Raw genomic sequence first — 14,741 nt, 5'->3', positions numbered from 1 at the left:
ATGCCTGAGTATAGAGTGGTAATAAAAACATCAGAAAAACCAAATGTTATGTAATGAACTTCATTAGCTTACAGCTGTTTCTGCTAAGATGTAGAGAACTCTTAGTTGAGTATCAGGATAACATCCTATAGCTTCATCAGAACTTTGAATATGAAGTGCACTTTATTTGGGAAGTTACATTTTCAGAACATCCAGGTGTTATGAGTGAGAAAGTTTATGTTGATAGATATGGAAAGTTCTATCCCATATATAAATATGGTTCAGGGATCCGAGAATAGGAAGTTTGTAAGCTTCAAGTAGTAGGCAGTCAATATAGAGAAAAAAAAGTGGACAGTATACAGTAAGATACAATAACAATTTATTGACATTGAGGGTTACACATTTTCCTCCGTATTGAAATTGCAAAGAAATTTGTGAAACTGATGGCTTTTATACAGCTCACTATTAGCAACTAATGTTGCTTAAAATGCAAATAAAGTTCCCAATTGAGAAGCTACATATGTTTCTTAACTAGCTGTCACTCATTATGTAAGTGTTAGGCAATGAACTCTTCTCAACATAGTTAATCATCAGGCGGCAATTACTTTAATGAAGTTTACATGCAGCACAGAATTCCTAAGTCAGCCACAACACAATGGTGAGTCCAACAGAACAGAAAAATCAATAGCACAATAAAAAGTCCACAAAAAATTTTAGAGAACCAATGGTTTAGAGTCAAAGTGTAGGAAGAAAACAAGGAAGAAAAGGAAAGAAAGAAGAAAAAGAATATTGTTATGGGGTATGTATTGACTGTACTTGAAAAGACATGTCAAGTTAAGTAAAACCACTGTCTTCCATACATACAGGCTTGTCCTTTTGGGAGCTGGTACCACATAAAAAGCATTGCTGGTACTGTATAAATGCACCTGCGCTGGTGACATGTAAAAGGCACCTAACACTCTCTGTTAAGTGGTTGGCATTAGGAAGGGCATCCAGCCATAGAAACCATAAGGGGCTGATGAAATATATAATATAAATTTTTATTTTAGAAAATGATTGTGTATTAGACTTATTGAATTTTAAAATAGTTCGGGACAAAAATACAAAAAGCTGGCTATCTAGAACACTTGGAGATGCAGTGGCCCAGTGGTTAGGGCAGCAGACTCACGGTCGATGGATTGCAGTTTCGATTCCCAGACTGGGCGTTGTGAGTGTTTATTGAGCAAAAACATCTAAAGCTCCACGAGGCTCTGGCAGTGGGGGTGGTGGTGGCGATCCCTGCTGTACTCTTTTGCCACAACTTTCTCTCACTCTTTCTTCTGTTGGCCTGCTTGCTTAACCAGCAGGGTGGCATCATTTGAAGGCTAAAATAATGCGAATCGCTTTGTGACCAGCGATGTGTAACAACATCTGATAGCCTGGTCGGTCATGGTGATCATGGTGATCTAGAACACTTAGTAGCTTTTGCTGTGGAAGAAATTCTTACAAATTGAAATTCGAATGAGTTAAAAGGCTTTTAAAGTATAGCAGACGCATACCTGTAATAACCCTGAATTGACAAGAAGAAATTTATTTACCTTGGCCATTTGATAATGAAGGTGGTGTTAATCTATCTGGTGTTGGTAATGTGACCATAACTGGAGGAGGTGGGGCAAAATCTGGGGGACCGCCTTTTACAGGAGTCAGCAAATCCTGCTTTAAAAGATAAAAACAAAAAGTATAAATTAATATTACATTTCATTTGAAATTTTTAAATTCATACCGACCCATGCAAGTATGGTAAAATGGATGTTAAAACCTATGATGATGATTGACCAATGTAATAATCATTTTTCTCCCTCTTTATATACATGTATGTCATTATTCAGTTTTATTTCACGATTTCTTGCCAATAAAGAAAAAGCCAGTTTCAAACCAAGATCCAAGACTCCTTCATTGAAATTTCAACAACCTCAACAGGGTATTTTTGCATGTATGTATGTGTGCAGTATTCGGAGTCAGTGCATGTGCAGATTTATGTTTTGTGTATATATTCTCATGCATATAGTTGAATGTCTAGACATGCTCATATATACTTAAATGATAAGCTTTTGGAAAGTTTTACAGAATTTTTACAGTTCCAGTGATGGATTGGATCTGTAGTCTTCAAATCAGTTTTCCCCTTTCTGGCTTGAGAAGCCTAATTTCTCACAACTGGTATTTAGGCAGTGAACTACATATTCCAGTGCCTCAAAATTACAGGTATAAACCTGAACTTGTAATGTGGATAGAGTAGGTGTACATGTATGTATGTTTTCATGTATACAAGTATGTATACGTGGATGTAAATATATGCACATATGTAAGTATGTGTGTGTGTGTGTATATATATATATATATATATGAGGAGGTACCCAAAAGAAACTGGAATTTTGCAATATTATTTTATTCCTTTAGTTTTACATGTTCATACTTTTATTGCCTTCAAAGTATTCTCCATTTGAAGCAATGCATCAGTCCAGATGTGTTTTCCAGATGTGTTTTCCACTGTTTGAAATAATGGCTGGAACTCTTGCAAAGCGATGCCTTTTAATGCCTCCTTTGTTTTTTTCTTCACTTCTTCAACATCTGCAAATTCCGTAGCACCAACTTTCATCACCAGTGTTGACTTTAGAAAAACAGGTCCAGATCAATTTCCAACTGTTGTTTCAGTTCAAGACACACATTCAGTTGTGACTGCTTTTGATCTTCCGTGAGCAAATGAGGCACAAATTTTGCTGCAACTCTTTTCACTCACAATTTCTCGCTCAAAATTCTTTGGCAGGAGCTTCAGGACACACCAGTCATGTAAACAAGTTCACCAATTATTCATTGATGGTCCCCCAAGATCAATTCATGAATTTTCATGATGCTTTCATTTGTTTGGGAGGCTGATGGATGCTCTGAACAAGGTTGGTCTTCAAGTAACAAGTGACCATTCCTAAAGCGTGAAAAACCATTCATAAACTTGCATTTTGCACATGGCAGCATCCTTGTAAGCCGTCTGAAGCATGACAACTGTTTTAGCTGCTGTTCCTTCATTTCAGACATCGCAAAAATTGACAAATATGGGAGAAGCACTGCAAAGCAAAGACGCACCAGGTGGCAGTAGGGCTACACTTGATGCTACTGGTCAACATACTGATGCCTGAAGGACACATCAAGTGGATTCTAGTGGTGGAAGCCAAAACTATAATGGGCTTGTTCCACAGAGACTGTTTCCAATTACTTTTGGGTACCCTCTCATATATATATATATATATATATATATATATATATATATATATATATATATATGTGTGTGTGTGTGTGTGTGTGTGTAAGTAAGAGGGGGATAAATCATTGTTACATTGTTTTGATAAGTACCATGCACTAATCTCTTAGCTCTTGAGTCACTTTGTAACTCCAGTCACTTAAAAATAATATATATATATATATATATATATATATGACAGTAACTGAAAGAAAGCTGTTGAACATGTCTGTGTGTGCATTTGTATCTCCTTATCTTGACATCATGTAATAGCTTTAATCAAGCATTACCATGAAACAAGCAGTGTTCTTCATTGCCAATCTCCCATGTAAACATGTCACATAATGGGAAATATTATCTTGCTTGGAAACAGGTGAGAATTGATGTCAAGATGAGTGTCCAGATGTAAAAAAAATCTACCCAATAAATTTTGCATGATTCATGCAAGCACAGAAAGGTGATATTGAAATAATGATGATGATATATGTATATGTATGTATATATGTAGGTATGTATGTAACAATAATGCATGTATATGTAACCGTGCACATAAAAATATTGTATTTATATATACAGACCAAATGCTGTGATTTAGTTACCATTTTCACTAAGTCTAAACAGAATGATTGCTCAAATGGTTACTGTGTAAACTTAGTTGTTTACTATGTACACTAGTTATCACTCTGACAAGCTGCTTAATCATCATTCTATCACATATATAGCCATAACATCAGGCATGAAGCAAGGTTGGATCATGCAAATCTGAGATAGTAACTATTTTTACCATTTTCAAACATAAACTTCAGAAAATCAGCTGACTGCCTATGGGATATAACAGTCCAACTGATTTTGTTCTTTCTACAAAATGAGACATGCATTTGGCTGTGGAGACCATACTTCTTGGTAAGGCTATGTGCTTCTCTTTATTGACTAGTGATTAAAGAATTCAGGGTTAAAAACCAGTTAAGTGAACCACCAGGAGAAAGAGAATGTCACAAATTGAAATTATGGTAAACCTTTTTATGGATACAATGGTGAAACAACTGGATATCTATTATTTTTTATTATAAATGTTAGTTGATTTATAATCATCCAAGTTCTATCCATGTCATTTGTTCACCATGAGAAAAGAGCATATCAAGCTGAAATTAAGGTAAATTTTTTTATGCATACTTTGGTGAAACTCTCTTTATTATTATTATTATTATTATTATTATTCTTATTATTATTATTATTATTATTATATTATTATTATTATGTTAGTTGATTTATAATCATTCAAGTTTTAGTTGTGTCATTTGCAAAGTATTATATTGTTTTGAGCTTTACTCTGCTCTAGTATTTGATCTATTATCTCGGTGTCAGAAAGTGTTCATGTATTTTCTGAATTTGGTATCATCCACAGCACCTGAATTATCATCATCATCTGGTTGAGCTTGCTCAGACATTTTAAATCCACAGACATTATCCAGCTCAGTCCTGCATCAGTTGAAGGAAGTCTTTTGGCTAGCCGCCAGTGTCTCTGGTGAATTGATCTATGAGGTGCATCTAAAAAGTATTCAACTTTATTTTTTCCTGCTATAAGTAATGCCCCAAAGGCAAAATCTTTAGGGTTAGGTGACACTACTCTTCTTTAAATAGAATTTTTTTTGTGCAACTGTAGATGCAGTCATTTTATAAAGAGCAACAGCCTGGATACTTACCAAATCTAAGCTAGATAGAACTTATACTTGAATGTTAAGAGCAGTCTTAAACATATCTTGGTGAACTCATCCCATCAAGAAACAGTTGTATGGAGATATCCTGCCTGTTTCCACCATAATAAGGGAAAACCATTTGTGCTTTGTAGGACATTGCTGGTGAGCTAAACAAGAGCTGGTCAGTGACCTGAATTATACTTAGACTAAATGCATTAAGATTTAAACTTCAGGTTCTGGATAGAAATATAACCATGGATTCTCCACAATTGAACATGAAACAAGTGTTTTAGTTTACTTCTAGACAAATTCTAAATGAGCAGAACTATGAATAAAGGCATTCCAGCCATGACCACTCTGTCATCTTTAGAGGTTGTTTAAGTTTACATTATCTAGTGTGTTCTTCCCTTTTAAGACAGAGTATGATATGACAGATATTGCTGCTATTTCTAGAAGGTTGATTGAACAACGATGAGAAATATTTTCCATTTTCTTTTCTAAATTCTCCTTTAGAGCTACTAATTAATTGACTGATCAGTTAAATATTATTTATGATTCTTCCATTGAGTTCTAGTTGCGAGTAATATCTAAGTCTGAATAATATTTAAGGCCAGAACAAAAATATATCTTATAATTGGTGATCATTAACTAAATATTGTATAGGAATTATGACTTTGAATATAAAGTTTATAGTAGTTGTGTAGTTGCTAAGCATTTTCTTTCAGAATTATTGACTGCTGGTCTTGTCTCCTGAACATTCGGCAAAAGCCCATGAAACTAAATAGATGTAGCATATACAGCAGATTTAATTAGTCCAGAGTCACAGAACTGGATGAGAAAACTATATTCAGAAAGTAGACAAGTGAACATTGATGGTGACTCATAAACCTGAACATTTCTGCCAAGTAAATTCAGTGAAAATTTGCTTTCAGTTAACATTGAAACCTTAACCAGTCAATTAAACATCCAAAATGAAATAGGATTTGCTTGATTTTTCAACAATGTAAAATGAGAAAAATTGAAAAAAAAAACGTCTAAAATAAAAATGAAGAAAAAGCACAAAAATAAAACAGTAAAAAAAAAAAGTGTACTGGAAAACAAAATATAAAAAGAAAAATGAAACAAAATGTACTTTGTTACTTGATTGGGATTCATGTTGACTTTTGATTTACTCTATGAATGGTTCTAGATACAACTGTGTTTTTAAGAAGTTAAGTTCACCTTACAATTATATGTTTTTTTTTAGGTTCAATCCCTAAGCAGGCATCTTGGGCAGGTGCCTTCTAGATTAAGCTTTGGGTTGACCAAAGCCTTGGAAGTGAAATTTGGAAGGTGGAAATTGCAGAAATCAGCTAGATGCACACGTATATGTATAGGGTAAAGACCCTCTTTGGTCATGAATGACCATGGAATTGCACCGAAAAAGTTACCCTTCAAGGCACAGGTCCAGGCAAGGTTGTTTATGGAAGACCAACTGCCACCCAGGCATACTGGCCTCTCCTCTCCTTGCCACCAATGTTATCCAAAGGAAAGGCAAAGGTCAATACAGCTTGGCACCAGTAATGTTACAACTCATTTCTACAGCTGAGTGAACTGGAGCACTGTGAAATAAAGTGCCTTGCCCAAGAACACAACACACAACCTGGTCCAAGAATTGAACTCACTACCTCATGATTGTGAGTCCAATGCTCTAACCACTGAGTCATGTGCCTCACACTTATATATAGAGACAGGGGATGACATAATTGATGCATCAAACAAAAATCTCTTGTGGTATTTAGTTCTGTCCTTTTATGTTATAACTTTGTCTTTTTTTGTCCAGATCTACTTCGTCTTAGTTCATATCAAGGTTGATAAAATAGAAAGGTGTGTTTCTGGATATAATTGCCTAAAATCCTTGTAAATGATGTTCTTTTTATAGACACATTCCAATGATTAATCAGTAAACAAATTAAAATAATATTAAGACATTAAATAGTGATTAATGAAATAAAAGATGATTTTGATTAAGATGTGAGATAAGTATATTTGCAAAAGAGACACACTGAGATAGAGTAATGAGTGAGGGTGTTAATTTTAGTATCAAACCAAATGATCCTGGAGTTATGATGTAAAGGCAGGAGTGAGAAAAGTAGAGGACAATAAAAATCAACTTTGAGCACTAAAAATACGTTTCTAGTACTGATATAAATTTGTTAAAAATGATTTATCCTTTATGTTGGAAATCTATATGGTCATCTACTTCTGAGTCGAGTGTTTTCTTTAAAATTGATGTAAAATGGAGCCACTTGAAATGCTTGTAATGTATTGATGCCTGGACATCCTTGTTATTTATTTACATTCTATTCACCTTACTTGGAGCTGTGCGTACTATACCGGACTGACTTGGTGCCTCAATTTAAGTACCTAATTCAACTGAATCTTATATATATATATATTTATATGCACACGCACATATTATTATTATTATTATCTAAAATAGTTTCATTCAACCTCACCCAACTTAAAGTTTAGGAAACCTGTTACAGGACCCTACCTCATATGTGTATATAAATAAACCGATGCAAAACATGTGTAACTATATTAAAATATTCAAATCAGACTCTTTAACCAAACTTTTAGCATGAAAGCTTCATTGGGAAACAGCAAGAGGAAAAGATATTGACAAGCCTATTAAAATGTGTTGCACTCTTCTATAGGGGAGGGGATTTTTACATGAATTGGACAAATTCTTCAATTAGTAGAACTTCTGCCAACAGTTGTGGATGTTCAATTTAGGCTCTTTAGTCCATTTAGTTATTCAATATCCAGTCAATTTTTCAAGTCTGATATTTGAAATTCAATTTCTATACATAAATATGAACAATAAAAAAAGAAATTCATAAATTAAAATAACTATTTTACCTTTCTTTTAAAATGCTACTATAGAACGTACTTTTTTTTTTACAGTAGTTAGTGATGTTTATACTTTCACATTTTCATTGGCTCTATATATTAAGTGAGATGTTTCCAGGAATTAAAAGAAATTAATAAAAACAAAATTGTGTAAGAGCAAAAACAAAGGAACAAATGAGATATCCTCCACTCAGAAACTGGGATCAAAATAAATACAGCAGTATGATATGGTGTCTACTAAAGTTTCCCAAAGTCTAGATGATTGGCGTCAAACTGGGCAAAAGTTTAAGTCTACCATTTAGTTAGAAGTGAGTGACACCACTACATGCAGAATCTGATCTGGAACAATGTTATTAGATGATCTTATCCCATACCTCAAAGCATAAATAATAATTATAAAAACCAAATTTTGTTTCTTATTTAAGCAATGATACTTTTGAACAAAATAAATAAAGCAGGAATAAGAAAAAAACAAAAAACAAAACAAAAAATAAATTAATAAGAGAAAAGAGAATGAAAATAAACATGCTTTGATTAAATCTCACACCACCTGCAAAGCTATTTAGCTGCTGTTGTTACTTGCTTTTAAATAATTTCCATAGAACATATTTCACTGACATGTTATTGTTATAAATATTTTTTTGTTAATATTCACTAAGAAAGCAATGTTAATGAAGAAGCAATGCTGCACCAAAAGACCTTTTGTTTGAATTTTAAACCTTACCCGGAAGTTTCAAGACTTTCCTTCAAACAAGAGAAATAATATTAAATAATAATAGGGAAAAAAAAAAAATAACAAAAGATTAAGACACACACATACATAAACATATATATAAATAAATATAATATTAATTAGAGACAAAACCACTATTATGCAAATCAAACAAAGAAAGACTTAATCCAATACATAAAAAATTTTATATAAATTAAATAAAATTAAGTTATCCACTACAATTGTTTCCTGTCACTTCTAAGGACATTCATCAGGTGGTTTCAAGACCTTCTATTCAATTTTAAATAATGAAGTCTTCATTATTTAAAATTGAATAGAAGGTCTTGAAACCACCTGATGAATGTCCTTAGAAGTGACAGGAAACAATTGTAGTGGATAACTTAATTTTATTTAATTTATATAAAATTTTTTATGTATTGGATTAAGTCTTTCTTTGTTTGATTTGCATAATAGTGGTTTTGTCTCTAATTAATATTATATTATATTTTACTATAAAATTGGATTCAATCCTAAATCTGATTTTTCCCTGTAAATTTGGATTTATTTCCTAATATTATTATAATATATATATATAAATAAATAGATATATATAAATAAATAAATAATAAATATATATATATATATATATATATAATAAATATATATATATATATCTTCAAACAACTGCCTATATGTATACATATATTTGAGATTACAATCATACAACCAAAGTTGCATGGTAAATGAGGGTAAAAATGTTAGAAAAATGGCAAAGGCAACAAATACATGGAAACACCAACTGCATGAAATGCAAGTACTAAAGTGTGCATCAATATACTTAATGTAGTTAGAAACCAAAGAAATTTAACAAAAATTATTACACACTGTTAAGTGAGCAGAGAGAAAAAGTTATTAACCTTAATGATAATTCTGATAAAAAAGGCAGGGGAGACAACTTTAAGATAAAAATTAACAATTTAATTCTGTGGAAAGTTAATTTGATTTTTGGGAGTATGGTGTTTATATTGCAGCAAAAGCAAATATTTTGCAAGCAATATTATGTAGTATTCTAAAGGATTTAATTAAAATCATTAATTATAAATACTTTTAAATTAACATGTTTATGCTGTGCTTGAGAAAACCTGTCAAGCCAAGTGAAACTGTAGTCATGGCTGATGTCAGTGTTATGTAAGTGGCATATAAAAAGTACTATTCAAATATTGGGCCTCACGGAGGCAATGACAAGTAACCGAGATCTTTGGCAATATACTGTGCTTTAGAAAACCTGTCAAGTCAAGTGAGATCAAAGTTGTGGTCGATGCTGATGTTTTGTAACTGGCATCTGTGCCAATGACACATAAAATGCACCCACTACACTCTTGGATTGGTTGGCATTAGGAAGGACATTCAGCTGTAGAAACCAAGCCAAATCAGACTGGAACCTGGTGCAGCTCTCCAGCTTGCCACCTCTAGCACTCAGCACACACTATAAAGTGGTTGGCACTAGGAAGGGCATCCAGCTGTAGAAACCAAGCCAAATCACCCTTGAACCTGGTGCAGCTCTCCAGCTTGCCACCTCTAGCACTCAGCACACACTATAAAGTGGTTGGCACTAGGAAGGGCATCCAGCTGTAGAAACCAAGCCAAAATCAAATTGGAAACTCAGCTTCAGTTTCAGTCAAATCACCCAACCCATGCCAGTATGGAAAATGGACATTAAAGGATGATGATGATGATGTTCAATATGAAATACAGAAGTAAATTTTTAAGTTCATATTCATTTGCTGTTATGAGAAGAATTTCTCATGATATACTGGACCAAGAGATAAAAAGTCTTCAAGGAAAAATATGTCTAAAATAATGGTAAAAAAAAAAAAAAATAAATATGGCTGTTGCATATGAGTATCCATAAACTGTGAGCCTTTTTGAGCTAAATAATATTATATTTATGGGGCAACTTGATTTAGAAGAAATATCAGTCACAACAATCTCAAATCATACCTACATTTTCTTAAAAGAAGGAATACACATTAAATAATAATTAAATAATTATTATAGATAATTTTAGATACCCCTAAAAAGTTGGGGTAGTCGAGGTTGTAACACTTTCAGTTATAGCTTTGCTCAATCAAAGTTGACTAGAAATTAAGCAACAACCTAAGAAGATTTATAAAATATTTTTCTAAATGAAATCTCCAGTAAGGAATAGTTGATATTAATTTCAGAATATTTTTGCATGCATGAATTTTGTTGTACAATTACAAAATCAATGTGAACATATCACATCTCTATATATATAGCTGAAGTTGTCTGTGTATGGCAGGTTTGGTAGCCTTCAACTAACACTGTCTCCTCTGAGACCCTGTGGCGCAAGTTGACCAAAACTGAGAGTATGAAAGTTTGTTCTTTCTTCCGTAAAAGAAAAAATTAAAATCAGACCATGTTAACACCAAAAATTATTTACATCAAAAGGGTGCTTTTTTTCTATGAAAAGCCCTATTTTTTACGATTTTTTTACTGCTGTGTCGCCATTTTTTGGTGTATTTCAACCAGAAAAATGTTCACTTAAAGAGAATAACAAGCTACATAATGCAAAATTTTTACTTTTCAAAAATTCCAATTCTAAAGGGTCGAAACAAACCTGAGCAATGCCAGGCGATACTGCTAGTATATATATAAAACTAAAGTATAAAGTATTTTTTTTCAAATTTCAATTGCTGTTATGATAATTTTTCTCGATATATAGGACCAAGTCATTTATCAGAGAAAAAAAGTAAGCTTTTTTTTTGCGTTGTTTGTTGGAAGTAAAACAATTTTCCTCTTTTTCAAACAAAAGACTTAGTATAAAATATCAGGAAAATTTTCTCTCAATAGCATAAGCCTGCAATTCTAAAAAGTATTTCAGCCATATTGTAAAGTGGTAATGACAAACTTGGAGCAACAGTTGTTAAAAATCTGTTTTAATTGCTATTATTATTATCATCATCATTAGGGCAGTGAGTGGGCAGAATTGTTAGCACAATGGGCAAAATGCTTAGCAATATTTTGCCTGTCTTTATGTTCTGAGTTCAAATTCTGCCAAAGTTGACTTTGCCTTTCATCCTTTTGGAGTTGATAAATTAAGTACCAGTGAAACACTGGGATCAATGTAATTGACTCGTCCCTTCCCCCAAAATTTCAGGCCTTGTGCCTTTAGTAGAAAGGATTATTATTATTATTAGGATGTTGGCAGAATTGTTGGCATGCCGGGGAAAATGTTTTGTAGCATTTTGTCTGTCTTTACATTCTGAGTTCAAATTGCATGGAGGCCGACTTAGCCTTTCAGAGTTGGTAAAATAAGTACCAGTTGAATAATGGGGTCAATGTAACTGACTTACTCCCACCACCAAACTTGCTGGCCCTGTGCCAAAATTTGAACCCATTATTATTATTATTGCATATTTCCCATCAATAACTTAGACCAAAGTTCAATAAAAGACTGGCTATATTTTAAATGTAGAGTATAAATTCATTTATTAAGATTATTGATCTTAGAGCTATCTTAATGTTTCAACATTTTATCACAGACATCAGAGGTTGTATATGGTAATATCAACAATTTTCATTTTATTTAAGCAAGGTAAAATTAAAAACAGCAAAAAAAAAAAGAAAGAAAGAAAAGGAAAAAAAACAATAACACTAATACAACTACAGGATAGAAGATTTTTAATAAAAAAATCAATTGAAGCCACATGCATATATGCACGCACACACAAATATAAATATATAATATATATATATAATCTTCAAACACTAGCCAGGGGCAAAACAGCTGCGACATAAGCTACATTTTTCTATTTCAAATTTTTGAAAATCACAGTGTATGTGAAACTAGTAATATCTTTAAATATAATAATAAAAAATATTTTAAATATTTTCAGTGCCTTTTCAACTTCTTTTTTTCTTATATTTTTAGCCATGTGAAATAAAATAACTTTGTTTATATATTTGTTTATATATATAAACTTCGTTATATATATATATATATAAACTTTGTTTATATATATATATATATATATATATATATATATATATGTACAGACACACACACACACCACACACACACACACACACATACATACACAAACACATATTTCCAATAAAAATGATAGAAATTTGCTTACTTCTGGTTCACCATTTTCAACTAATTCTTCCACAACTAGGGAAGGGAAAACTCCAATCTCTCCTTCAATTTCCCCCTGCCAGAATCCGTCATCAATGCCGTTTTCATCTTTTCTAATTATTCTAATATATGTACCCTCAGTAAAGGATAGTTCATCATCTGTATTTCCCTCATAATCATAAAGAGCTCTAGCCCAAATTTCACCTGTATGCAAAATTTGAAAATAAATATGTTTATTAACATTTGTGAATACTCAGAGTTTGAAAGATTAAAACTAAAAATTTCTCAAAGAAGTTCGTTTTTATTTAGTTCTTTTCTAAATATTTTTTAGTTTCAAATGTTTTTATACATTTAGAATAGAAAAAAAAAAATCAACTCAGGAAGTATATTTAATATATGATTATGATGAGTCAGCTTCATATGCAGATGTTAGGCAATATGAGAACTTCCTTGACAACTTAGGGTGAGAATCAAACTGATTGCTTTCATTGCTACTTAAGATTGTATGGCTTCTGCTTACCTTTAACAAATACATACATTCAGAAATTTGCAATTATATAAGTATACAATAGTAATATACAAATATATTTTTTTATATTATTTTATGACTAAAATAAATTGTAGTCATCAATCATCAATAAATATCCACAATGTAAACAATATATGAGCAAAGTAAAAACTAGACACACATTTCTGTGTGTGACTTCTCTAGAACAAATAGGAGAAACAGAACTCAATACATAAGTATCATATACTCATGTTATATTTCTTTTTAATCAACAGAAAGTGAATGGTGTTTATCAAACTTTGATAAGTACCATGCATAAAACACTTGTTTAAGTTACTTTTGTAATGTTCTGATTTTAAAAATGTGTGTTTGTATTAAAAATGGGGAAGGCCAGCTTATGGTATTACCTTAGGTTTCTTGTCCATAAAGGGTTTAGCTTTATGGTGTATCGTCAGATCCCCAAAACCTGTTGGCCCATGACCTCTTGAAAATATGGAGAAACCCTTTAAGGACAGGAAATCTACAGTAATCCCATAAACCGGCCTTTCCTATTTTTTATATATACTGCTCCACATCTTAAAGTGCTCCTTCTTTCAGATTTGTTTTTCACAAACGATATATGGAGATATGCTGTCACTCCAAAGACCTGACAAATAACGTGAGTTCCTAGCTGTTTCCTGCACCAGCTTTACATAGAAGCCCCAACCCAACCAAAGTGCTTTGGATCACAGGATGGCCTGCTATGCTTACCTTGGATTGTAGGGCAACCTACTGTGCTTGAGGAGACCTATTGAGTCAAGTACATCAACATCAAAAAATCAAATGGAAATTGTAGTTGTGATACCCGTGCAGGTGGCATGTAAAAAGCACCATCCGAACGTGGTCGATGCCAGCGCCGCCTTGACTGGCTTCCGTGCCGGTGGCACACAAAACCCACCAGTAGATTGTGGCTGTTGCCAGCCTCCCCCTGACACCTGTGCCAGTGGCACGTAAAAAGCACCCACTACACTCACGGAGTGGTTGGCGTTAGGAAGGGCATCCAGCTGTAGAAACACTGCCAGATCAGACTGGAGCCTGGTGCAGCCTCCTGGCTTCCCAGACCCCGATCGAACCGTCCAACCTGTGCTAGCATGGAAAACAGACATTAAACGATGATGATGATATATATATATATATATATATATATATATATATATATGTTTATGTATTTGTTTTGCAGGATTCTTGATTTGAAATTGTGTGTTGATGTGTGTTGAAACAGATATTGTTATACTTGGGGGATGGTCATTTTCCCCCAATCAAACACTAGCATTATTTATTTGATCTTCACTTTATATTTTATACACATTATTTTTAGTTTATTTGTCTGTCAAAGTTTTTTTGTCACAGATTCTGTGATGTCTTCAGTGAATCTCTGTCCCATGTGTTTCCCCCTCTTGTCCTATCTTTAAATACTTTCATCTGAGTGTTTTTACATTTCTGCTTATCAACACAACTTATGGAACAAACTCTGAGTG

General features: G+C 32.9%; 1 protein-coding gene across 1 annotated transcript in view; it reads right to left on the bottom strand.

The window, feature by feature from the left end:
* LOC115222509 (F-BAR and double SH3 domains protein 2) overlaps nt 1–14,741 on the bottom strand; it is a 125,828-nt gene that overhangs the window by 18,505 nt on the left and 92,582 nt on the right. The window contains exons 18-19 of the mRNA XM_029792740.2: nt 12,718–12,920; nt 1,557–1,674 (exon numbers count right to left, since the gene is read on the bottom strand). Coding sequence (XP_029648600.2) covers nt 1,557–1,674; nt 12,718–12,920 — 321 coding nt within the window. The remainder of the gene's footprint in view (nt 1–1,556; nt 1,675–12,717; nt 12,921–14,741) is intronic.

The sequence above is a fragment of the Octopus sinensis genome, linkage group LG20 (genome assembly GCF_006345805.1).
Source record: "Octopus sinensis linkage group LG20, ASM634580v1, whole genome shotgun sequence".
Classification (NCBI taxonomy): Eukaryota; Metazoa; Mollusca; class Cephalopoda; order Octopoda; family Octopodidae; genus Octopus; species Octopus sinensis.
This window is presented reverse-complemented; position numbering and strand designations above follow the sequence as displayed.